This window comes from Magnolia sinica, chromosome 6, assembly GCF_029962835.1.
Source record: "Magnolia sinica isolate HGM2019 chromosome 6, MsV1, whole genome shotgun sequence".
Lineage (NCBI taxonomy): Eukaryota > Viridiplantae > Streptophyta > Magnoliopsida > Magnoliales > Magnoliaceae > Magnolia > Magnolia sinica.
In genome coordinates, this window is record NC_080578.1 from 94,307,992 (window position 1) to 94,335,516 (window position 27,525).

The 27,525-nt window shown below is 40.3% G+C and overlaps 1 protein-coding gene across 3 annotated transcripts; it reads right to left on the bottom strand.

Annotated features, from left to right (window-relative positions):
- Positions 1-537: 537 nt before the first annotated feature.
- Positions 538-26,242, bottom strand: LOC131249124 (sphingoid long-chain bases kinase 2, mitochondrial). Of its 3 annotated transcripts, none has more exons than XM_058249693.1 (12): positions 25,919-26,241; positions 25,756-25,832; positions 23,362-23,415; positions 23,191-23,250; positions 5,435-5,512; positions 5,227-5,273; positions 5,076-5,116; positions 4,609-4,693; positions 4,395-4,509; positions 4,113-4,235; positions 3,551-3,614; positions 538-784 (listed from the first exon to the last, which is right to left on the bottom strand). In XM_058249693.1, exons 1-12 carry the CDS (start codon positions 26,055-26,057, stop codon positions 753-755), a joined length of 915 nt encoding a protein of 304 aa, XP_058105676.1. In that variant the 5' UTR covers positions 26,058-26,241; the 3' UTR covers positions 538-752. The 3 variants fall into 3 exon arrangements, with proteins under 3 accessions (XP_058105676.1, XP_058105675.1, XP_058105677.1); XM_058249692.1 differs by having other exon boundaries at positions 3,514-3,614; positions 25,919-26,237; XM_058249694.1 differs by lacking the exons at positions 538-784; positions 3,551-3,614 and adding an exon at positions 3,826-4,027 and having other exon boundaries at positions 25,919-26,242.
- Positions 26,243-27,525: the final 1,283 nt, after the last annotated feature.

Sequence of the window (27,525 nt, forward strand, 5' to 3'; positions counted from 1 at the left end):
TCCAAGAAGTGGGTCATTCTAGTAAAGAGACAAGATCTGCTCGTCCAAGTGGTTGGATCATTCTACTAAGAGGCCGGAACAAATCAGCAAATTCACCGAGTGGAGAGTCAAGGTCAGCAAGCCCTCTTCAACAACATGGTGAAACAAATAGATATTTCAAGATGGTGAATATGGAGAGGCTTGCCCTTGTTATGCCATACATGATGATCCAGGCCATTTATCTAAAAGGTTCCGCCATGTGGTAGCTAGTCCCACTGGTCAGACATCTTCACCATCTGTACCAATGCGAATCAGTAAATGTTTTTCTAACTCCACTTAGTAGACTGAGATGTCTGTTGAGGAGATTATTTTCCATGTATCACATACACAATGGGACAGCATAGATGAACAGAATGAATAGCACTTGGTGGGCTGAAGGGTCAGGCATCTACTATGTGCCCAATCACAGGATGCTTGGTCACCCCTTTTCTTAATCTGAACCTCTCATATTTTTCATCTTTTTTTTTCCCAGAAATAAAAAACAAAACTGCAATCTCACTAAAGAGATATTATTGGAATACTTTGAAGGGTGTACAAATCCTGTACCTGCTATTAGTCTTTACACATTTAAAACAATGGAAGAGCATGTATAGGCAAACAGCATCATCACTGAAATTAGTACAGCATCTCAATTGCACCAGGTAAAATACAAAACCTTCTAGGAAGAAATCCTAAATGCTCGCCGTCTGACTGAACATAAATGCTACCGCTGCTCACAACTTCTTCCACCTCGATCGAACGTACACTGTAACAGCAACGGCATCCCATAGAGTATAAGTGTGAAATCAGATACGTGAATTCAATGGCGTGAATCAATTCTAAGTAATGTTGTCAAATTGCATATGCGATCGCACTTTTTCTTTTTCTTTTTTGAAAAATGAAAAAATGAAGAAAAAAAAAAAGAGGAAAATTTTGAAAATTTTTCTTAAAAAATGGAGAAAACTTGACTAGTTAGTACAAGTGATTGGATAACTTATTTTACTTATTTCATTATAGTTTGACTGTTTCATTGAGTAATATATTTAATTACATATTATATTTACATAAATTTTAATAAAACAATCAATTTACATAAATTTTAATAAAACAATCAACAAGCTACATTAAAAGAGAATTAATTATTAAAAATTTCAAACATAAAATTTGTATTGATAAATGGATAACTAGAAACAACTTACAAATTATAAGCTGCAACTTACGACTTAATGTACAAATACAATTTACAAAAAAATAAATAAATAAATAAATAAAAGAAGAAGAAGAAGAAGAAGAAGAAGAAACACAACTTACAAAATATAAAAATAAACATACTAACATAGACTACTAATACAATAAGTCCAAGAAAAAGAATCTAAGTCTAAGAATGAGTGAGTGAGAAAAAGAGAGAATGTAGGGGGGAGAGAGAGAGAGAGAGAGAGAGAGAGAGAGAGAGAGAGATGAGAATAAACCAATGAATGAATGAATGACAACTAAAAGAAAAAGAACAAGAATAAATGAATATTACTAAATGAATTGAATGAATGAATGAATGAGAAATAAAACTATAAAAGAAATAGGAAGAAGAAATGAAATGATCTTGATGGTATTCTTGAATCTTGAACTTGGATGGTTGAACACTTGAACTTTCAACTTTGAAAGAATGAATGACAACTAAAAGAAAAAGAACAAGAATAAATGAATATCACTAAATGAATTGAATGAATGAATGAGAAATAAAACTATAAAAGAAAAAGGAAAAAGAAATGAACTGATCTTGATGGTATTCTTGAATCTTGAACTTGGATGGTTGAACACTTAAACTTTCAACTTCAAATTCGAAGTTCGAACTTGGTGGTATTCTTGAATCTTGATCTTGGATGGAAAATGAAAAGTAAATGCAATAGAGAAACTTTTAAGCCTTGAAACTTGAAAGCGTAGTCTTATACAAAGATTAGAGTGAGAGGGAAGAAGTAAAAGAGAGAGAGCTTGAGATTGTAACTTTTAGTAACAAACAGGAGAGCTACCTCTGGATATTGTATGTTTATTGGGGATTCCTTTTTTTTTTTTTGGAAAGATGAAGCAAATTTATTAGGGCCAAATAGCCACACACACACACACAAAAAGAAGAAGAAGAAGAAGAAGAAGAAGAAGAAGAAGAAAAGAAAAGAAGAGGAAAAGGAAAAACAGAACAACTAACAAGATAAAGAAAAAACAACCGAAACAAAAGGACAAATATACAAGCCAAACCCCCTAGAAAGGAAACCCAAAAAAGGGAGCTCGGGTCACCCACTCTAAAATATACATCAAGACCTGATTGAGAACCGTTAAGTGTTGTAGAACTCTGGTTTTGGAAGCAATGATTGTTTCAACCAGATAGCCCACAGCAGAGCCAGCAAGACCAACCTCCATTTGGTACGGGCCTAACTGTGAGCTCTTCTGAAGGTTCTCAACTGTGAGCTCCAACCCACCAGCCATGCAAAAGTCATTTCATCGAGGGGAGGGATTGGCCTGAACAAAGGGGATATTCATCTCCGTGTATAACCTTGCAATCCTCAGAAAATTATCACATAACATCCTCTCTCCAACCTAGACACCTTGCAACGTGTAGATGTAGAATCAAAATAAATAATTTGTGGGTAGAGCCAAAGAGTGTGAACTGTACAAGTTATCAATAATGTTGATTAAATGAGGGAAGGGGTTCCAATGCATAGAGAGGACCATTAGAGAAGTAGCAATAAAAACGATGGAAGCCACTATTTATTTATTTATCCATTTACATTTACTATTTATTTCATATCTATTTTATACCAGATATCAGTACTATATGTATGAGAAATGATCTCATTACTAGGCATTGGATACTTGGCAATAGCAGGTTCTGGAGGAGAGGCTAAAAGCTGGGGATAATACACATCATAGTAAAATAGTAGTTGCCACTTTTAAGGGCTCATAAAGGTATTCAATAATGGTAATGGTGGCCATAATGGCTACCACCATTACTATTTGGATGTGGGCCGTAACAGCTGTTAAAGACTTTTTTTTTCTTTCTTTTTTTCTTTTTTTTTTTTTTGAAAACAAAAACCTTTTTGGCCGCGTAACGGCCTGTTACAGGCCATTTTTCCGCAACGGCCGTTACGTAACTGTTTTTTAATACCTGCCATAGTAGGAATTATTGGAGGTAAGGATTGACGATGTTCATTACTTTTGGACTAACCTTATGCCATCCCTCTATATCAAGGGATGTGAAATTGTGTCTTTTCTCTATATCTTTTTAACTATTTTTCTGAAACTTAGCTATTACTCAAGAGAAAAAGAAGAATGTGATTAGAACTGCATATGTAACAAGGAAAATCATCATCATCATCATCTAAGCCTTATCCCAATTAATTGGGGTTGGCTACATGAATCTTGTTCCACCATCCACTATGTAGCAAGGAAAATGATAATTACAAACAGAATATGCTATAGAACAACGTCTAAAGCAAGAGAAAATACCTTCTTGAACATACATTCTTTTCTGAAAGGTGTGTACCTTTGTACAGCTTGTGCAGCTTAAGAACAAAGTCATACCACTTAAAGTCCTGAAGAATCACGACCTGAAACATGCAGTATAATGCAAGATTGAAATCTAAAGCAAAAGCATTTCATTATGCCATTGCATAATCAGTATCATTGTCACAAAAAAGGAGATCTGTTAAGCTCACATATACCTGCTCCCGCTGTCACAATTGCCAGCCTGGCAAACATGTGGGACATCCAAGCCATACATCACTTGATCACTTGATCTTGCTGAAAAGTAAATCGTCAATTCGTCAGGTAGGGCATGCATGTACTTTGATTGTGGACAGTCAGGCAATCTTTTAAACCATCCATCATTCTCATACATGTACAGTCCACTGATCAGTGTGATTATGAACCAGCTCATATATACAATGAGGCCCACTTGAGTTCATGCTCAGACATCCTACACACATGCCAGGTTGGGCTGCACGCAGACAGGCAGTTTGGCCTGCATGCAAAAAGAAAAAGGAAAGGAAAGAAGAGGGGGGAAAGAGAGAGCATAGAACAGGCTTAATAGTGGAAAATTTATCTACCTCAAAGTTTCCATTGCAAGGGTCAGCACTTGGAGTAATCTTCATGCCACCCCCGAAGAATTTGGCATTTCCTATGCAAAGGGCTGTTACTTGAGGAAATATTTCCCAGTCTCCCTCGTTAACCTAGAGTATAGCACATTAATGGGACCATCATAAATACTAACAAACTAACATAATACTTATTAGTATAGGACAAGTCTCTTCTTCCTTCTTCCTAGAAAAAAAAAAAGTCGACATGTGGAGATCAAACTGTTATTTTCAGGAAACAAAAACATTACCAACCTTGATCCTAAGGTCCCAGTTTCTGTGTGACATAAAGGCTCTCAAAGCACCAATGACATAACATAAGTTTCCAAATCTTTTGTACCTAGAAGCATAAAAACCTGCCTTCGCACTCCTGCAAATTTCCGCAGATCATAATAGTGAGATGCTCCAAATCAGCATTTGGTATTTGGTGATGTCAACTTGAAAAATCTCTTACTGAAGAGGACCTTACAAGTGAATGTCAGCAACATTTATGAAGTAATGAGGTTCTCCACTCTCTCCTCTAATAGTGCCAATATCTATCCGGGTTTTCATCCCTGCTTAACAGCACCATGTCATATGGGTTAGTATAATGCAGACAAAGTAACCGTTAGGCTACATTTGTAAGTCCCCATTTCACAACGGAGACACAAGAGGTAAAACGCCAACTTCCAGGCAAGATATGTTTGGGACTTTCCCTTGCGTATCTCGCTTTTGATTGAGAGCGAAAAAGCAGGAAAATGATGCCCCATGAAAGTCCAGCCGGTTTCTGCATTACCCAAAACACCAAGCCTAACTTGTTTGCTTGGAAATACTGACAAACTCAATTTGGCAGTACATCCAAATTCAACCCAATGTTGTACCATTAATAAAAACATGAGTTCCAGGAAATTCTACAGCCATAAATGAATTATTAAGAAAACAGTGAGGTGAAGGAACCTCTAGCAACGCGTTCAATGGCTTCGTGGGGATCATTTTTCCTGATAAAACAAAACCAAACAGGATCCTATCATTCAATAAATCAAGGCAAAACAGCCAATTTCTCAGAGCCCATACCAAGCAGAGCTATATGAGAATTGCAACAACCCACCATCCAAATGTTCTGGCAAAATCAGATCCAGTCCCAAGAGGAATGAGCTGTAAAAAGGGCATCATCATAATCAAAGCGTCCACTGAGAAGTCTAGATCAAGCAGTGTAGACATCACAATAAAACATACCTTTGGATTTTGTGCTCAAGAAAATATTTCAAAAAAAATGAAAGTAGCATGGTTATCAAGCAGAACCTGTAGCCACTTACACCAAGTGCAGTTGCATGTGTAGCCCCCTGGTCATGAGCCAGGACGGGTTTTCCTGCCCAAAAAAAACCATTTACCACCTGCCAATTGCAAGCCAAAGTATCCAATCAGCAACCTCATACCCCACTCATGTCTTGGTGTTAGGAGTAGGGATACAGAGTATCAATAACCCAACTCAAAAGTTCCAAGCCTTAACAGGCTAACATTGGTTATCTCAACAAGATAACACAGAATTTTAATTTCAAAAGCAATGTTTCTACTGGTCCATGGTGTGTAAGCTACAGGCCTTAAGCTGCCACAATGAAAGAAACTCTACTTGATCCCACTAGGAGCTAGATAAACAGCTTTGGATGGCACCAACTGATTTTTATTGTTGGAAACCGAAGCTATCATTGAAAGAATTCCATGAAATTAAGGAACTCCATATGATAAGTCTACAGCCAGAGACACTGAGCAAAAGCCTAGGACAAAAGGTGTTTGGTAACCTTCTTGGATGTAAGGGAAGTACAATCTCAAACTCTCAACTTGTCTAAGAAATCCTTGAGTTCTGGAAAAATAAGGGAGCTCATCAAAACTCAGGACCCATTGCCATGGAAACACGCATCTATGGAATCAAGCTACTGTTAGTCATAAGCAAGTTGCTTTTAAGCAGTTGTATAGGGAGGCTAATTCCTTCTGGATTCTTTAGGTATGGGATTGCTGGGCCTTTTCTTTGCATGAGCACCTCTTCATCCATTGTCCTAATGATAACAGGTTCCTCTTTTCTTCTTCTTTGCTATACCATTTTCATTATTGATAAAAGAAGAAGAAGATGATGAAAGAAAGAAAAAATTTAAAAAAAGAAGAGGAAAATAAATAAAGAAAGAAAGAAACAAGCAGTGCTAATCTAGCAAAGATTTTAATCTTAAAGACAATTTTAAGAGCCTGGACCTGACATCTAATGGCAAGTTCATCATATTGTTTAACAAGATGTGCAAGAAGAGGTCAGGTATTTTAACACCAGAGTTCTAAGCTAATGCATAAAAAGGTTTAAATGAGATTATGAGAAGGATGGTGAGAGGAATAAAGAATCTCGTGATACCTCTAGAAACTCCAGAATTGCTTAGGATCCCTTTGTCATCATTGAAGGGTATATTCCTTCAGAACAAGAATGTAGAGGCTAACTTGGGTTAGGGAGGAAGAGTAAACAAAGCTACATTAGTGCCGTTAGGAGCCCAGAACCAAGGTCATAGATGTAGTTCTCCTTCACGGTGAACTTAATCGTTTTGCTTTCTTTCTTCTTCCACCTGGGATCTCTCTTTGTTATTCTCTTCCATTTTTAGCCTTCTTTTGGAGTCCGAGAACTAGCCAAGAGTAAGATTTTGAGGGTCGAGTCTCAAACTCTTTACAAATCAAGACTAAGGTGCAAGATACTTTACCTAGAAGAGAGCACTCTGTTAATAAAGAAAGTATAAATTTTGTTTGCAATTTCATATCAGCTAGCAATGTCACGCCTTAAAAACAATGTCTACGCCCTTGTCTCGGCTCCTGAGGTGCGACTTTGGGAGTTTTTTTGGGTACAATTGGTTCAGTAGCATCTCCCCTTAAAAATAATATGACAACATCCAAAACAAGATACCACAATATTCAAAATATGATATGACATCATCCAAAATACACATAAGTTTAATTACACTATTATATTCCCAAATAAAGACTAAGCAAAAGAGGGAAATGTAATCCGCTACTCGCCCAACTACCTCGACAGGCTAAGGTTTCCTAAAAGGTTAAACAGCAACTGGGGTGAGCATTATAAGCCCAGTGGATACATCTCTAATCACGACGAATGATATAATCAGAATGAACATAATAATCAAGATGTACAAGAAGCTGAATATAAATATCATGATACTAACCATCAATGAGGTGGGGCCATGAATGCAATGCGTATGAGAGCCATCTTCACCACCTCCCAATACTGTCAATTGGAATGCAACCAGCCATACTTGCTCAAGTGGCTTATCTCTCCTGCCAATACCCGACCTTGTCAGTGGGTATCTGTGCACCATACGCACTCACCACCTAGCTCACCGGTCTTGCCACTACCCGACCTCGTCAGTGGGGTACCTATGTACTCACCCACCCGGCCCTTCGATCTTGCTGCTACTCGACCTCGTCAGTGGGGTAGCCATGTACTCACCTACCCGGCCCGCCAATCCTACTATGATGTAGGACAATTAACCACTTGCTCTAAAAGCTCAAACTGATAGAGCATGATGAAGTAATCCATGTATCTCATAGCCCAGGCCCCAAATCCATGGGTTAGGTCATCGGCCGAACCCTCCTCATAGGCCCCGAATCCATGGGTTCTACCTCACGGGCTTCAAATCTATGTGTTCCGTGGGCCACCCACTCTGAGTGTGCCCTTGCTTCCCACAGGCCACCCCACTTGAGCTCGGTGTGAAAATGGCTTTATTAATCACCCCCGGTGAGGAGTCTCGTACACGAGACCTCCTGCTCTGATACGAATTTGATGCAGGACAATTAACCACTTGCTCTAAAAGTTGGAACTGATAGAGCATGATGAATTAATCCATTTATCTCATAACCCAGGCCCCAAATCCATGGGTTAGGTCCTCGGCCGAACCCTCCTCATGGCCCCCAAATCCATGGGTTCCGCCTCACAGAGGCCCCAAATCCATGAGTTCTGCAGGCCACCCACCCCGAGTGTACCCCTGCATCCCACAGCCCACCCCACTCGAGCCTGGTGTGAAAATGCCCATGTATTATGCTACTACCTGACCTCATTAATGGAATACCTAGGTACTCACCCACCCGGCCCGCCAATTCACTCACTTCTCGACCTCGTCAATGGCGTACATACGTACTCACCCACCCAAAACGGCGATCCTACCACTACCCAACCTCGTCAATGGAGTACCTACGTACTCACCCAATTGGACCGCCGGTCCTGCCACTAGAGTTATACATCAAGCTGAGTTAAGCTGAGCTTTGCCCTGCTCGGCTCAGCTTGTTCCCCCGACTACCTCAGCTAGAGCTTAGCTCGATTCGACCTTCAAGCTCAAAACGTTGGCCGAGTTTTCTCTCTCTCTTTTTTCATTTTGAAAAATGAAAAGGTAAATTAATGTATTTATAGTAGGTAAGTTAAGCTAGTGTATTTATAGTCTACAAGTAACAAGCTTAATACATCTTTCATAATTTTAATATTCTCCATAGGATGAATACCTACCTAGTATAATTTCGTAGCCATAAGCATAGCCGCCGCGTCCATAATACTCATCTCCTCCATCTAAACCATAACTAGATCCATCATTTTCATTGTCCATGCCCCAGCCGGTATCTTCTCCAAGATGCTCATTAACCTCTCCTGAATCAGAAGGTGAGGAGACTCTTCCATCATGTTCTTGTATAGATTCAGCTAGCTTTTTCAAACTTATACGATGTACCCAAGATTTTGTATAATGAGGCAAGTTTGGAGATAAACCTTGATGGCTTCTTGCTTCTTATGCTCAGCCCTGCTTTGACGTCAAGTCGTCGAGGAGGACATCATTGATATCTAGATGCATCTATCTTTTCCTTGCTTAACTTCAAGGCAATTTTTAATTGCTCTTCTTCCAAAGCTCTCAATGTAGCTTCATTCTCCTCTCCCTCTTCCCTACTAATTATCTTCACTCTCTCTATTTCGAATTCTTCATCAATTAAAATAGGCTTGTTATGGTATATCTTGTGCCTAGTTGTATTCGATGCTGGGGAGAGGGTGGAAGGCTTCCTGTTGGAGTCTACGGGAGCTTGGAATAAAACTTGTACCTCCCGTGATGCTCTAGGACATGATTTTACGTCTCCTCCCAACTTGATAATTGTAGTCTAAACCAATTTGTTTTGTTTACAAATCTAGCCCCACACAAATTGCATTGAATCTTCATTCTTTTAGAGTATGAGAAGTAGACCTAGGAATCATAATGCCAAATGTTCGTGGATGGATCATCTGAAGACATTGTTGCACATCGTTTTGTTGTAAGAGAATTATTTTTATAAGAAAAATAAAGAAATAAACAGAACTGCACAATTTATAAAACAGGAATTTAATGTAACAGCTGAAAGACTAAAAACAGGATATAAATAACACATCACATGGAATTGAAAGAACAGTAAATCCATAATATCCATTCATGATTCAAAACCAACACCAATAATAATAAACTAAATGTTAAACTGTTCAACAGTACCAATAACAAAATGAAAAATTAACCTCCTTCAAAACAGATGGAGGTGCAGTCTCTCCCAAACCCTCGTTGTTGTTCTCTTCATCATCCTCAACTTCAAAACTACTACCGCCCCAAATCGGCTCCAACCAATCTTGTGGACAAACGAGTACTTTAATTGTTTTGTGTAAGAGAGCTTCGATGCTTGCTAATGAGTGACGACCCTACTTCCCTTACTAAATTCAAATTTTGATGCAACTGTTGTAATCGGAATTGATAAAATATCACGTGCCATCATTAATGGTGTAGCGTATTTTGCTTTATGAGCTTGTGCCTTCCACCATTCCAACACTTCAAAATTTGCCCTTGCAACTTTCACAATTGGTTCGTTGAAGTATATGTCAATTTCTGACTCGATACTATCCTCATTTAATTTTTCTTCCTCATAGGCCGAGAAGAGTTCATTGAACACATCATTACTAATTGCCGTCAAACTACAACCACTTTTAGGTTGTATAACTTTATCTGTGTCTTGTCTTTTGGCCAATTTAGCAACATATGAATTATACAATTCTACAACCGCTTCATGATCACTAGTGGTTTATCTTGTTGCTTTTTCAGTCGAATAAATCTTCTTGAAAATGTAATTGAGCATCGCCATCTTACCTCACGAATCAAGAACAACAACCATGGCCATTAATAAATGGCATTCAAACCAGTACTTTTCGAATTTGACTTGCATACCTTCACCCGTTGTCTGTACAAAATCTACACCTGTGACGACACTTCTATGTAGAGGTTCTTTAATCTTCAAAAAGGAAAGAAATAAATTTGCAGTAGAGTATTTACTTCTAGAAAAAATCTTCGTGCATTCATAAAAAAACCTTCAGAAACCTGTAAACATGTTCAGCTCATGTCCAATCATCTTCTGTAGGGCACTGGACATATGATCTATCACACGCCTTATATTCAGGAGATGCAAGTTTCAACTCCATAGCCGAATCCGACATTTCAAATGTTGAATTCCAGCGTGTGCATGCATCCAACTTCAACGTTTTCTGGGACTTAACATTCAAATGATGGAGTTTCTCATTCCAAACACTAAGTCTTGAAGGTGACCCCCTTATATATTTAATATTCTCTATCGTGGGGTCAATTAATTTAAGCCCTTCTTGTACAATCAGATTTAGTATGTAGGAACAGGACCGAACCTGGAATATTTTTCCGTCGAAGAATAACTTGTTGGTCGCCTTGAATTGGTTCCGTAAGTAAAAAATGACACTATCATTTGAGGACGCATTGTTTAATGTTATTGCTGAAATTTTATCATCGATGCCCCATTCTAGAAGACAATTTGACGCAGCGAAGGGCGTGATAAGGATGATCACCATCTTCCTCGAACGATAACACCTTGAATCCACAAGGCCCTCTTGAATCCATAAGAGAAATTTCTCAAATCCACGAGAGAAATGAGATAATATTTGAGAATTTTATAGATAGCTCCTAAAATAAATGAGTTTTCATCCTTAAATACTAAACAATCCCTAAGACACAATTAAAAGAGACCTAAACAAATAAGGAAATAAAATCTGAAAAACGTGCAAGTTTTTGTTGTCCGTCAATTAGATCGTCAATCAATCAATCAGAATGGCGCAAAAATGTCCAAAGACTAAAACTGAAAAAATCATATTTGTTCCGATCGGTCGATTGATCGATCGGCTCAATCAATCTACTTGATCGATCATACTATGATAAATTTTTGTTGATTTTTCTTTGGACTTCTTCCGGTGCATTTTTGTTAGGAGCGTGTGTGCTTGATTCACGTCCTACACAATTATATATGCAGTCTGAAATTGCCAAACCAGTATGAGGGGGAGGAAGATAGCAAAAGTTTAAGATTGACTTGCATAGCTTCCATTCCGCATCAATGTAATGTGTGGTCATTGGTCAATGACATGTACCCCTTCCTTTGATTGGACGCCGTCCACAAATCTGAAGTCAAACTTATACATGATACTGATTTCAATACATCTTTCATCTTTGCCTTTTCATTTAAATACATCTTCATGCACTCTCTTTACATTGTGATACGCAACATCTTATCAACCTTAGGATTAAGGTATTTGCATAATTCATTGAACACTTTGCTATCTACGAATCTAAATGGTTTCTCTTCAACTAAAACTAACCTTGCAATCAACTCTTTCACATTCTCTTTCTCAAATTTATGAGTCGTGATGCTAGCTTAAGTCCCCTATAGATGTGGAAAACGAAAGCATTTGTCGGCCTCCACTCGCAATTCTTAGTCGCTTGGGATATTATGAAAGGTGTCTGGAATAATGAATAGTTTTCGACCCTCTACGTTTTTTAAAAGTTGTCTTGCAATGCGAACATATAACCTTCGTCTCACCACTTCTCGTCTCTTCGTATAATTCTTCCCAAATTACCGACCTTTTCTTCCCTTTACTCGTAGCTGAAGTTTTTACGTTTTTATATCCACCGTTTGCCTCCACATGTAGAGGAGACGTGGTTGATGCACCGGCACCGGGGTTACTTGTAACTTCATCACTAGTCATCTATAATTATAAAGATAGAAAACAATTACACAATCCCAATTTATAAATTTGAATAGTGTCATTCTAATTTGTATGTGAGCATCTCTTGAAGTCCTAATATCTCTATGAATTTAATTCCACTTTTTATCCCATTTAATAATATATCATGCACTACACTCACACAATTTACATGCAAGCCGAAAATTCGGCAGCATCTCCCCATAATTCTCCAAATATATGCAAAATTCTATATTGATTTAATGTTATCAATATTACCTATTATTCATAGAGGAGGCATTCAATCAGTATAGAACTATATATTCAGAGAATAAATTGAAAAATGCACCGAATTTCTGACTGCATGTAAATCATGCAAGCAACATTAAGTACATGATATACTACCAAATTGTCCACAATTTTGGACAATTTAAGAATACATATAAAACAAGCGTTATTAAACCAATAACTATAAAAAGATGTGCTATGAAATCACAGTTTTTGAATCGCACAAGATTGTTATAAACATTGGATAATGCAATGTAGTTTTACATGGATTCTTAAACGAGGTAGATTATTAAATACGCATCTAAACACATTAGTCGACGTGAATGTAATTAACCAATAACCACAATTATTTATAAGTACTCCAGAAATAAACATATCACAATCAGAATTCAACTAACAAAATACAAATCTAATCCAATTACACAAATGTAACTACCAATAAATAAAATCATGCAAATCTAATCCAAAATACAACTCGGCCAATTACAAATCTAATTCAATTGCCCAACTCGACCCAACCCAGCCCCAACTCAACCCACACCAGCTCCAACTTGACTCACACCTAACCCAAACTAGCCCCAACTCGACCCAAACCAGCCCCAACCCGACCCCAAAACCTTCCAATTTGCAAATCAAAACCCCAAATCTCAATTTTGGGATTTAGGATTTTCCTATTTTCAAAAAGAAAAAACCAAAGATTAGATATATACCTTGTTGTTGAGTTGAGAGAGAGAGAGGACGAACTTCAAACAGGTGAGTTCCGAGTCGGGCAGGTCGAGCTGAGCAACTCGATCGAGTCGGGCTGAGAAATGGATAATGGGAGAGAGAGAGAGAGAGAGAGAGAGAGAGAGAGAGAGAGAGAGAGGTGGGTGCGGGCCGTGCAGCCGAGACATTGAGTTGGGCAGACCCTCTAGAGAGTCGGGCAGGTGAGGCGGGGACTAAGAGTGGCCAAGTGGGGAGAGAGAGAGAGGAGCTCGAGCAAGTAGGGGTTTGTAAAGGAGAAGGGGAAAGAAATGGAAGGGTAGAGATTTAGTTTTATATATATATATATATATAGGGAAATGGTTCTATGCGGTCGAGCTCATGGGAACTTCCCATGAGGTCGAGCTATGTGGGCCCCACCGTGATGCGTGTCGAACATCGACACTGTGCATTTGATGGGTCACCTTTAAATTATGAGATATCCCAAAAAATCAGCCGTATACGGAACTCAGGTGGGCCATACCATCTAAAATCATGTGAAGACATCACTAAAACATATAAAAGCACTTGGTGGGGCCCACCTAAATTTTGGATGCGTCTGAAACTTGGTCTGCCCCTCATCCAAGTGGGACACACATAATGGATGGGCTGGATTTGTGAACCACATCTCGGTGGGCCCAACAAATGATTATGAATGTTTTAATGGGAGGGTAACCCCTGTCAACTTTTGTATGTGGTGTGGCCCACCCAAGTCATGGATTGACTTGATTTTTAAGCCTGAGGCCCACCATGGAATGGTGCATCTGACTGATGGGGTAGATGTTCAACACACATCATGGTGGGGCCCACATAACTCGACCTCATGGAAAGTTCCCATGAGGTCAACCTCATAGTACCATTTCCCACATACACGCGCGCGCGCGCACACACACACTTCGGAGCTTTGAGTCGAGCTCCACTCTGCTCAACCTCAGCTCGTTTTCAAACAAATTGATTCATGAGAAGCTTGGATCGCCTCGAGTCATCATTTGAGCTTATTCAAACCGAGCTAGATCGAGCCAAGCTGAGCGAGCTTTTTGAGCTAGCTTGGCTCGTGTATGGCTTTACCTGCCACCACCCAATCTCGTCAGTGGGGTAGTACCTATGTACTCACCCACCCGGCCCGCCAATGAAGGTCCCAAGTGCAAATAATCACGACTTACCAGTTACCACAAACCACAATGTCCCAATATCCAACTCTCATGAGTCCATCATCCTCAACAGTAACCATAATGCATATGTATGAGTCATCATGATGCAATGGTTGAAATGCATTTAATGTATGACAAGTCTTCATACAATTCTAAAATCAATATTTATTCACGTAAAGGTGGAACATATTCAGAGGCTGACAAATATCATGATTCAAAAGCCTATGAATATCCGTATCTGTACACTAGATCACCTATATGAATCATCATGCCGCGTTAGACCTCTTTAACAATGGTCTATTAGAGTGTTACAAAAGGATTTCACTAAAGTACTTGAACAAGGCTACTTACACACCATACTGGTGTACATCGCATAAGTCAAATGTGCCACATGAGTATAACCGAACAATAGTATGCATGTGCATGTCATTAGTGCACATTTCAGCCATCTAATATTTCCTTAAAAGCGTAATTGAACATAGGTTCTTATGCGCACCCTCTACTGTACATCTCATTAGTCAAATAGGCTTGTTTCCCCACATATGCAAGCATCATCTCTAAGCATCGTTGACCAAGTTCAAGTAAACTAATTCAGTCATCAGTGCTCGTTCGAGTAAAATTAGTATGGGCTTTACAATCACAAGGTCAAGCCATTAATCTACATGTTGTTTTTGTGATTAAAGGTCAAATCTTAATCACTACTGTAAGCATCACGCTTTTGACTTGTTAACCTCACACGATGAGCATCGCATAACCACAAAGTGGACCCTGTTGTACACAGCGGTAGGTCACACATTCACATACTCATGGTGGGCCCAATTGTCTAATTAGTGGGTCCACGCTCATAGCGTTACAGTGGACCCCCACTAACCAACAATAGGCCTCGAAAACCTCAAACGGCCAGCCCGTTTAGGTCCAATACACACAAACGACACGATGGGCTCCAACATCCAAGATAGCGGGCCCCACATATCCCAATTAGTACCAGCACATGTACACATCCATGGTGGGCTCCACAGCCTTGTGGGCCTCATGACACATACAAAACACGATGGGCCCCATTGTTCGAAACAGTGAGCCCACAGGCTGTAACACAGTGAGCCCCACTGTCCCAATAATGGGCCTCATGTGCTACCATGAACAGTGACGCCCATAAAGGGCCACAAAAGTTTCAAATCAAACTAATATTTGTGTTTTCCCATCACGCAGGCTTATGTGACCCTACGAACATATTGGATGGCAAATAAACATCAAGGTGGGCCACATGATCTGGTGAGATCCCACCAAGTTTTGGGTCTAGTTGACATTTGTGTTTTCTCTTCAGGCAAGTATGAGTGACCTGACCAGTAGATAATAAACATTAAGTTGGGCCCCACTGCTTGGGACCGTGGAAGTTCTGGATCAAACAGGTATGTGCCAAATCTGAGTGAATTTACCAGTAGGTAGATGGTAAATAAGCATCAAGGTGGGCCCCACTTCCTAGGACCACAGAAGTTTAGGATCCAGTTGATGTGTGTTTTCCATTCATCCAAGTCTGTGTGACCGTTTCAACAAGTTAGATTGTAAATAAACATGACAATGGGCCCAAGGAAGGTTTCAACGGTGGTTGTCAATCACCGTTGTTCCTTGTGGCGGGGTCCACTAGAATTGTGGATCACACTGACATTTATGTTTTTCCTTTTTCTAAGTTTGAGTGACCTTATCAACAAGTTAGGGGTTCACTAGAATTGTGGATCACACTGACATTTATGTTTTTCCTTTTTCTAAGTTTGAGTGACCTTATCAACAAGTTAGATGGTTGGAGAACATCATGGTGGGCCCAAGGGAGATTTCAACAATGGGAATCAATCCCCGTTGTTTCCTATGGTGCGGTCCACTTGAACTTTGGATAATGATGATATTTATGTTTTCCTTTCTTCCATGTCTGAGTGACCTTATCAGCAGATTAGATGGCGAGTAAACATCATGGTGGGCCCAAGAGAGGCTTCAACGATGGGTATCAATCACTATTGTTTCCTATGGTGTGGTCCACTTATGCTTGGATCTACCTCATTTGCGGGTTTTCCTCTACGTCCACGTCTGGATGACCTTATGGACAGGTTAGATGGCAACCAAACATCGCGGTGGGCCCACGGAAGGTTCCAACAGTGGGCGCCAATCACTGTCAGTTGCTATGGTGCGGTCCACTTAAGCTTTGGATTTGCCTCATTTGTAGGCTAGCGGCCTGACATGATTAGGCAAAACGAATGGAGGGCCGGGATACGTCATAGCAAGACCCCAACACGGGTTGCCTAGCCCAATAGCGTGGGCCACACTCATGCCCTATCAACTATAGGCATGGGATGGATGATGTGGATCTTAATGTTCTAATGTACATCATGGTTTAGGATTGGATTTAGGACCACGAATTGGACAAAGCTAAAGATCTAACTACCCAAATTTTGCAAGAAGACAAGGGTATAAGATGACCCACCCAAGTGTGTGCAAGACGATTGTTCAATTTCCTCCTGATCAGCTTCAACTTCCCCACTCCAACTACACCAACCCCAACACCCTTGCTTCCCTTTCTCTTTCTTTCTTTCTCTTTTTTATCTCATACTTTTATTTCTCTCTTTTCTTTCTTTTCCTCGGAAATTTGGATTGTGAGAGGGAGAGGGAGAAAGAGACGGGGTGGAGTGTTGTTATGATTGAGGAGGGATGAGGAGAGTATGGGAGAGATGGGGTGTATGAGAGGTTTATGGGAGAGAGAGAGAGAGAGAGAGAGAGGAGGGGGGGGGAAGAGAGATGGGGGGCATGGGGGGTATGGGAGAGAGAGAGAGAGAGAGAGACGGGGGGTATGGGAGAAGAGAGGGGGGTGGTGATGTTATGGGTAAGGGAGGGGATCAAAGTTTTAGTCAATTGTCAATGTGTAGGGGTTTTTGTGTGTGCGTGCAATGCATATGTGCGAGAGAAGGTACGAGTGTGGGATAGTGGATTTGTGCAAGGCTGTGTAGAATAGTAAATCTCCAACTCCAAACATATACATAAAAAAATAAAAATAAAAAAATCAAAGCATTACAATTTACCTTCACAAAAATTTTGTCCTCGAAATTTAAAGCACAAATACAACAACTAAACAAACAGACGAGGGTATCTATCTCTAATCTCAGCCTCATGCTCTCTGGTTTCCTCATAGTCGCTATGATGCCCCCACTGGTCCCTTACAAGCAATATGACCTTCGACTAGAGGACTTACTCCTGATATAAAATGCAGATTAGTTGCTCAACATCTGATGTGTCCTCTCTAACCTCCAGCTCCTGCCAATCAATGACATGCAAAGGGTCCCACTCATATTTCCTCAACATCGAGACATGAAATACGTTATGAATGCTAGATAGCTAAGGTGGTAGAGCAAGTCAGTATGCTACAACATCAACCCTCTTAAGGATCTTGAATGGCCCAATAAAACACAGGGCTAGCTTCCCTTTCTTCCCAAACCGTATCACACCTTTCATTAGCGATATCTTTAGAAATACATGGTCGCCTACAGCAAACTCGAAGTGTCTCCGATGGTGATTTACGTAACTCTTTTGGTGACTTTGCGGGGCACAAATTTGGTCCCTAATGACAACAACTTTCTCAGTCGTCTCCTAAATAATCTCCAACTCCGTCAAGCTTCTCTCGCCAACCTTTGCCCAATAGCTTGGGGATCTGCCCAGTTGAACATACAATGCCTCGTAGGGTGTTATGCCGATACTCGCCTGACAACTTGTTGTTGTAAGCAAACTCGATCAGCAACTGATGATCATCCCAACTTTCCTTGAAGTCCATAACACAAGCTCATAGCATGTCTTCCAAAATCTAGTTTACACTCCATGCAATTCACTACCATGATTTTTATGTACATACTTGGAGTTGGAGATTTATTATTCATGTGTACTTTCCGCACGTATGCACCTACCCATACGAGCCCGTATAAGTGCACTATCCCACACAAGTACCTACTCTTGCACATGTGCATCGCACGCACAGACACAGTGTGTATCCCAACTCTCCATCCACCGTTGATAGGGCATGAGTGTGACCCACGTTGCTGGGTCAAGCAGCCCATGTTGGGGGGCCCACTACGATGTATTCTAATTCTCCATTCATTTTGTCAAATCATGTAAGAGTGTAGACCCACAAATAAGGCAAATCCGAAGCTCAAGTGGTGCAGTAACTGGCACCCACTGTTAGAACCTTCCGATAGCCCACCATGATGTTTAACTGCCATCTAACTTGTCCATAAGGTCATGCAGACCTGGACGTGAGGGAAAACCCACAGATGAGGCAGATCCAAGCTTAAGGGGAGCACACCATGGGAAATAATGATGATTGACACCCACCATTGAAACCTTCCATGGGCCCACCATGATGTTTACTCACAATCTAACTTACTAATAAGGTCACTCAAAACTGGAAGAAAGGAAAACATAAAAATCAGCATGATCCAAAGTTCAAGTGGACCCCACCATAGGAAACAGTGGTGAGACTCCCACAATTGAAATCTCCCTTGGGCTCACCATGATGTTCACTGGATGTCTAACCTACTGATAAAGTCACTCTAATCTGGAAAAAGGGAAAACATAACTGTCAGCATGATCCACAGCTCTAGTGGACCCCACCACAGGGAACAAGTGTGATTAACACCCACTATTGAAACCTTCCTTGGGCCCACCATGATGTTTATTTACCATCTAACGTGTTGAAATGGTCACTCAAACCTGGATGAATGGAAAACACAAACACCGGTTTGATCCAAAACTTGTGTGGTCCCAGGAAGTGGACCACCTTGATGTTTATTGCCGTCCAACCTACTAGCCAGGTCACTCGAACCTAGCTAAACAGAAAACACAAATGTCGATTAGACCCAAAACTCCGTGGGTCCCACCAGATAGTGTGACCCACGTTGATGTTTATTTCTCATCCAATCTGTTCATAAGGTCACACAGGTATGCTTGATGGGAAAATACAAATATCAGTTTGATCTGAAACTTCTGTGGCCCTTTAAGGGCCTCACCGCACATGGTAGCACGTGAGGCCCACTATTGGGACAATGGGGCTCACCATGATGTGGGCCCAATGTTTCAAATAGTGGGGCCTGTTGCTTTATGTATGTATGTTCCATAAGGCCCACGAGGTCGTGGAGCCCACCATGGACGTGTGCATGTGCTAGTAAATCGGGCTGGTCATGCGGTGTGTAGGGCACGTTGTCTTGGACAGTGGAGCCTACAATGTCGTTTGTGTGTGCTAGAACTAAACAGGTTGGTTGTTTGAGGTTTTCGGGGCCGATTGTTGGGTAGTAAGGTCCACTATGACAGTATGAGCATGGGCCCACTAATTAGACCGTTGGGCCCACCATGGATGTGTGAATGTGTGACCCACTACCGGGGGGCAGCAAGGTCCATCTTGTGGTTATGTGAGGCCCACAACATGAGATCAACAAGCCAAAAGCGTGATGCTTATGGTAATGATTAAGATTTGATATCTGATCACGAGAACGACGCATAGATTAGCGGCTTGACCTTGTAATTGTAAAACCTATGCTAGTTTTACTCGAACGCGCTAATCGAGGGCTAAATTAATCCACTTGAACTTAGTCAACGATGCTTAGAAATGATTCTTACACATATGGGGAAACAAGCCTATTTGACTCATGAAATGTACACTAGATGGTGTGCATAAGATTAAGAACCCATATTTAAGTATGTAATGTGAGGGCATTTTCACACCAGGCTCGAGTAGGGTGGCCTGTGGGACACAGTCACGCAGGGGCATACTCAGGGTGGGCGGCCCGCAAAACCCATGGATTTGGGGCCCGTGTGAGGCGGAACCCATGGATTTGAGGCCCACAAGGAGTGTTCGGCCGAGGACCTAACCCATGGATTTGGGGCTTGGGCTATGAGATAAAGGGATTAATTTGTCATGCTCTATCAGTTCGAGCTTTTATAGCAAGTGGTTAATTGTCCTACATTAAATTGGTATCAGAGCGGGAGGTCTCGTGTTCAAGACTCCTCACCGGGGGTGATTAACGCAGGAGCATTTTCACACCGGGCTCAAATGGGGTGGCCTGTGGGACGCAGGGACATACTCGAGGTGGGCGGCCCGCGGAACCCATAGATTTGGGGCCCGTGTGAGGCAGGTGGCTCATGTGAGGCGGAACCTATGGATTTGGGGCCTGGGCTATGAGATAAAGGGATTAATTCGTCATGTTGTATTAGTTCAAGCTTTTAGAGCAAGTGGTTAATTATCCTGCATCAGTATGCTCTCAAGGAAATATTAGACTAATGAAGTGTGCATTAATGGCATGCACATGCAGACTATTGTTTAGGTATACTCATATAGCACATTTGACATATGCGATGTACACCAGTATAGTGTACAAGTTGTTTTATTCAAGTACTCTAATAAAATCCTTTTGTAACACTCCAATATAACTTTTTGTTAAAGAGGTATAGTGCGGCATGGTAGATTCATACAAGTGATCTAGTGTACAGATATGAGTATTCATAGATCTTTGAATCATGATTTGTGAATTGTGAGTGAACTAGTGTTATAGACTCTAAATATATTGTACACTGGCTTTAATAAATGTTGATTTAAGAACTATATGAAGACTAGTCATACATTGAATGCATTTCAACTATTACATCATAATGACTCATGCATGTGCATTATGATTATTGCTGAAGGTGGTGGGATCATGAGAGTTGGATATTAAGACCTTGTGATAGGTCGTTGTTATTTACCCTTGCACTTGGGACCTTCACAAGTGGGCAGGGTGGGTGAGTACGTAGGTACCCCATTGACAAGGTCAGGTAATGGCAGGACTGGCGGGCCGAGTGGGTGAGTACATAAGTACCCCACTTCAACCGACCAATCTCTCTCTAGAGGGGCCCAAAAGATACAAATACACTCCTAAGGAGCATTCTTGGGAAATTGACTCCTTCCTTTCCAATCGGATTCATGAGTAAAGGAAAAGATCAAATGGAAAGGACTTCCTTACGATGTCGGTTAGTGGAAAGACCAACGGGTCAGTGAGTACGTAGGTATCCCACTGACGAGGTTGATTAGTAGCAAGACTGGCAGGCCGGGTGGGTTCATACATAGGTACCCCCACTGATGAGGTCGGGTAATAGCAAGACCGACGAGCAAATAAGTGATGTGTAGCTATATGGATGGTAAATGACCATGGGGTACTTAAGGCATTTTAGCTTTCTACGAATCCAGTAAGGAGCGGAGCATTGATTAGGGTGGAATGGTAAAAAACAAAAAAAAAGATGATGAAAGGGAGTCCTAAATAGAATTGGATGAAGGTGGTGTGAAATAGATAAAGGCTTTTCACTTAGAGAGGATAAGACCTTAGGAGAAATTGCCGGAACAAGATTTGGAAAGCAAACTCCAAAGCGTTGGAACAAAACCATGACTAATTTTGATGATGATTATGATGACAGCGACAATAGCTGCCATGGTCTAAATAGATGGGAGGTTTGTGTGTACAGGTTATATGGCTGGGATTCGGATGATAATTGCGCAATTTGGAGGTTCTAGAAGATTTCTTCAAGGCTTTCCTAATCAAAGATGAAGGTTCTAGCTAGATGAACGACAAGCAGCATTATTCTATTTGTGAACAACGAATGTGCATTAAATGGGTGAGTAGAATGTCATTTCAGGTCAATTATAGGTTCTGGAGGATTTTCCAATTAATGGAACTCGAACACTTTCAAAATACCAAGGGATGTAGGAGGGTATGATTGTAATTTAACAATATAAAGGACTAGATGGGAATTTGCATGAGGGCGAGAGTTTTTTGTCAATAGGGTAGATGAGATTGAAAATGGATCTTAGCCCTGCACTCAGATACAATGTCATTTCTGAAATTATTTAAACCTGATTTCTTTTATTGTTTCAATTATAGCTTGAAAAAAAAAAAAAAAAGGATAGCAATGTGAACATAATTTTATATCCAAGATTCCTTTTTCATTTTCTCTTTTTTCTTTTTTCCGTTTTTTTATTTTATTTTTTATTTTTTTCCAAAGGGTTTCTAACAATTGATTTAGAAAGAAATTCCTGTTTGGAAAAGATGCAAGTGTCTGAAATTTCAGGTTCTGTTCTAACTGAGCACATCTTTATGTTTCATCATCAGTCTTTGTTCGGGTATCAAAACTGGGTAGCTGTTGTTTATTTCTTCCTTTCTTTCTTTTTGGAAACCTATTTAATGCTTTGAAACATGGTTGAAATCTATATTTCTCTATTTTATCACAAGTAACTCTAGACTTTAAAAAAATTCAATTCAATGGTCCCATGTACCCATGCATATTTTTAAGGGATAAAGATGGTAATACACTAGAGAGGTGTTATTGAAGTCTTCGTCTTGGTAAACAGTGCTTCCATGCTTGTAGCTTTAATACCCTGGGAACAATTGTCTAATAAAATGCAGTGCTTAAATGAAATTGGAGCCTGTAGTTGCATGAAGCATGAAACGAAGCAGTAACAGCCTGAGGTATGGGAGCAGGAGAGTGCCAGTAAAATGTTAGCACAGCCACAACATTTTATAAACACATACAGAGTGGAAGCAGGAGAGTGCCAGTAAAATGATAGCACAGCCACAGCATTTTATAAACACATACAGAGTGGAAGCAGGAGCACGAGTCTGGAGAGGGACTCGTGGCACCTGATTAAAAGGATTGTGCAACTAAGAAACTGGACTTTTCTTTTTTCCTTTTTCCTTTTTCTGTATTTTTTATCTCTGGAGATTGAAAACTAAGAACATTACTTGATGGCTGAAGGAAAGAAAATACACACCTCATGAAGTGTACCATCACCTCCAACTGCTATCACAGCATCAGCTCCCTCCCTTATGGCCTATAACCCACCAATATACAACCAGTTCAAAACATACTTTCCTACCAAAATTGCCTAAAATGACAAAAATGAACTAGGCTCATGTATCATACTTTCAAAGAAAATGTGTACCTCCCTTGTTATGTCAATAGCATGAGAAGGACCTGAAGTCAAGGATTCGTGTACCTAATCAGAGTTCAGAGAAGTCATTAAGAATAGAAACATCACCAAATGACAGTAAGCCAGCTTATAAAAATAAATGGTTTAGATTTTTAAACAAAATTATCATTATGGTTTCAAGGAGGGTCCATTTATCTCCCCAATGTTGAGTCATCTCAAAAGCGAAGGATTAGCAAAAAGCCAAAAACCAAACAATAGTATGCAAAGGACCAACGCAGCTAAGTTACGGTGAAGACAGTACACAGAGAAATGGAGAAATTACAAGGATTGCTTAAGATGAAATGCATGTTCACTTCAGCAAAGGATTCACACATCTTTTATATCGGGAGGCAAAGAGCACTAAGTACAATGTAGCTAACAAAGGAGTTTTTTTCCTAGAAACATTGTGATTTTAAGACTGAACATTAGGTGAAAGAAAGAAATGGCTATTTCAGAACAAACTTCTTGAGACAAAAGACATGTTGTCTCCAAGTATCCCACCATATAAAAGCCAATGGATGGCCAATTTGATTAAGGACCTATTTTAGAAAATGCCTTAGAATGGCCAAATCTTCTTTTGGGGTCATGATCCTATTTATCCTCTCATGGAGCCCCATGCTCCTTTAAAATCTTGTATAAGACAAAGAAGACAGCCAATGCACATCAAAACCAAATGACACTTACATAGATTTCTTTGGTATTAGACTTCTACCAGTTTGTAAAAAGTCTTATACATGATCTTATTTCTTTTTTAGAAAGATCTTTCAAATATTTTTCTCACCAATCCAAACACCAATATCTTAGAGATTTTGACAATTATTGGTCCCTGTTACTATGATATTGGCATATCTACTACACCAGTGACCCATCCAAATCTCATTCGTAAAGAACCCAACATGCACCCATATCATGGATAAGGACTTGCACACTCCCCATTTAGGGCTATCAACAGGCCAAGTGCGTGTTGGTCTCGACCCAAATTTTGAATTGGTGGGCGGAGCAGGGCCATTGGTGATGCAATCAGCCCACATCCCACACATGCACGTTCCGAACATTTGCACAAAAAAGGGCCCACTTTTCATTTTTAGGCAAATCTCTACATTTGGAAATATCCTTACTTTCCATTTCTTTTAAATATTTATATATTAGGTAATTTCCTTTAATATCTTTATGTTATGCAAAAGTATTCTTAGATTCTTCTTATTTAAGTACTTTCTTATTTGAGTGGTTTCTTATTTAGGTAGTCTCCTATTTTTCATATCTTTGCTAGGTAGGGATTTTATTTTTAGATTGTATAGTTTTTATTACAGATTGCAAGGACTGGTTATAATAAGGCCTAGACCTATGGAAAAAGATAGTTAAATGGAATTCTCTAATTTATAGAAATTCTCTTATTTTCTTTACGGTAGAATGAAATTCTCTTATTTTATAGAAATTCTCTTATTTTATAGAAATTCTCTTATTTTCTTATTTTATAAAAAAATCCCATCATGTTATGCAACGGGTGCTCTATGACACAACCAATCTACCTCATAATGCTCCTTCCAATGATAACTGATAAGACCATTGCTGTAGTTACTATTGAAACTCCATCTCCATATGCATTCAGGTAAAGCTGACACCTCCAGAAAAGCTACTAGCAACATAACTTACTAAACCACAGCAACTTATCTACCAAACAGGTTGAAGTACATGCCAACCAGATAGTCCAGATCATGGGTCCCACTGTGGATGGAGCATTGCCCAGAAATCACATGGATTGGCTGATCCAAACCGTCCAACTTTGTGCATGTAAGTTGTACAACGGACAGTTTCTTAACTGCCCATTGGATCCACAACACCAATTGAAGAACTAGGATCACCTGATCCATATGATTATTGGGCCACGGTCCATCCGCAGTGGAGCTATGATTTTGACAATGTAGATCGTTGCCACCATTTCGTGAGTCCTGGAAAAATAATTCGATAGTCTAGCTCCTAACAAGGAGAGTTTATCTGCTATATTCATGGCATATCGAGCCATGATCCTGACCATTCCTAATGCAGCCCTCAGAAATGGATATCCCAAAGTAGAAAAATCCCACTCATCAGACAACACTGTCTGATCGGTGAACAACAATCAGACGGCAGAAAAGCCATCATTGACCATGAAATGGTCACCAAACGAAGATAGAACTAGAACGTCCAACCCATTGAGGATCGGTCCATCCACGACCCGATGAACGGTCGTCATCACAGACATTCTTTACACATTTAAGATCCGATAATGAAATTGGTGCCCTGATTTCAGATAAGATTTCTCCTAAAGCAAATGAAAAAAAAAAAAAAACAGAAAAAGGAAAAAGAAAAAAAGAAAAAGAAACTCACATTGCAATCGCTACCGAGACGCGACCTCAGATACGGTAGCAGCTTCTTCCATTCCTTGCCAGTCCGGCCATTGGCGCCTGTAACAAACATACGCAAATTTCAGAAAAATAAAAGAATTTTTTTAATGAAAAGAAAAGAAAGGAGAATGTGGTTAGAAGAAAACCCTTGGGATTGACGACGAAGACGAGATGGCGAGATGAGTTGTGAGCCGTCCGATCGGAAGAAGAGAGATCGATGGAGGAAGATTTCTCGGATCGGAGAAAAGAGGGGTTTGGCAGTGCGGCTTGTATTCCATAAATCATCTATTCTCTCCCTCTCTTTCTTTCCTTCTTCTTCTTCTTCGTTTTTTTGGGGGAGAGTGGAAACTTGCAGCAATGGAGAAGGTGAGGGCGATAAGATCAAAGTGAGCTTGCTGTCTTAATACTGGCTTAGAATTTTATTAAGATGGCCTGCTCGCACGTTTCTCATCAGGTGGTCCCACCCCAACCAAAGCTCTGTGGGGGCCACATGATGTTTGTATTATATCCGCTCTGTACGGAAGTGGATTAGCTGGTGTACTACACACCAGCTATGTAGTTGCCGTAGGTACCTGTCGTGCGAAGAGGAGCACTGACGCTCCTCGAGCTCTGAGTTGTACGAACGGTTCAAAGGAGATCAAAGTTACATGGACCCCACAGTGATGTATTTATTATATATACACCGTTCATCTATTTTTAGAAATCATTTTCGAGCATTATCCTAAAAATGAATCATATCCAAAGATCATATGGACCACACCATAAATAGCAGTGGAGATAATGATTTTCACTGTTAAACAATTTTTAGGCCCACCATAACGATTATTTTACCTCCAATCTGTTCATGAGGCCACGAAGATCTGAATGAAGAGGAAAAACAAATTTCATATTGATCCAAAACTTTCATGACCCAAAAAGGGTTTCACTGGTAGACATTCAATGCCCTACTGGTTTTTGCGGTGTGGTCCACTTAATAGTTAGATCTGTCTTATGTAGGGGTGTACACGAACCGAGCTAGCTTGGTTAGCTTGCTTGACTTGACTCGAAAAAGCTCCGTTCAGCTCAGTTTGAAGTTGAGTTCGAGCCAAGCTGAGTTGATTTTTTGAGCTCAAAAATGAGTTTGAGCCGAGTTCGAGCAGGCCCTAGCTCGACTCGACTCAGATCGAATTAGTTCGGTGACTCGATTACTTTGCCATTGATGTTGCTCACCAACTGTTTGATAAAATGACTCAACGAAATGTGGCTGGTGGCAATGAAGGTTTGGCTGGTGGCAAGGTGTAAGGAAGGTTTGGCTGGTGGCAAGGAAGGTATGTACATGAAACAAATACTTTTTTTTCTCTTTGTTTTTTTTGTTTTTATGTTATTTAGAAGGTGTTCGAGAAAATACCTGTAAAACCATTGCCTCTGTTTGTAAAACAGTGGGATTTTTGTTAAGGTGTTTGTGGAAATGCCTCAATGACGAATCAATCTTGGCTCGAACTCGGCCCAAGCTGGCCCGAGCTACTGACCAAACCGAGCCGAGCTGGCCAGTCAGGCTCGAGGACCAAGTCAAGCCAAGTTTGAGCTGAGGTCAGCCATTGTTCCAGCCGAGTCGAGCTAAGGCCAGCTCGACTCGATGTACACCCCTAGTCTTATGTTTCGTCTCAAGCCTTAAGACGAGCTCCCCAAATGGATGGACGGTTTGGATATAACACATACCTCATGATCAGACCCACAGAACTTGGTGACGTCAATACAACAACTATACAGGTGG

Bases quoted from the DNA above. Each gene is read 5' to 3' on its own strand.
- LOC131249124 (XM_058249692.1), bottom strand. From the start codon at position 26,057: ATGATTTATGGAATACAAGCCGCACTGCCAAACCCCTCTTTTCTCCGA. The intron at 23,416-25,755 runs GTGAGTTTCTTT...AACTCTGATTAG, and splicing joins GTCTCGGTAGCGATTGCAAT to GTACACGAATCCTTGACTTC. The intron at 4,236-4,394 runs GTTGGTAATGTT...GCTATACTCTAG, and splicing joins ACTGGGACCTTAGGATCAAG to GTTAACGAGGGAGACTGGGA.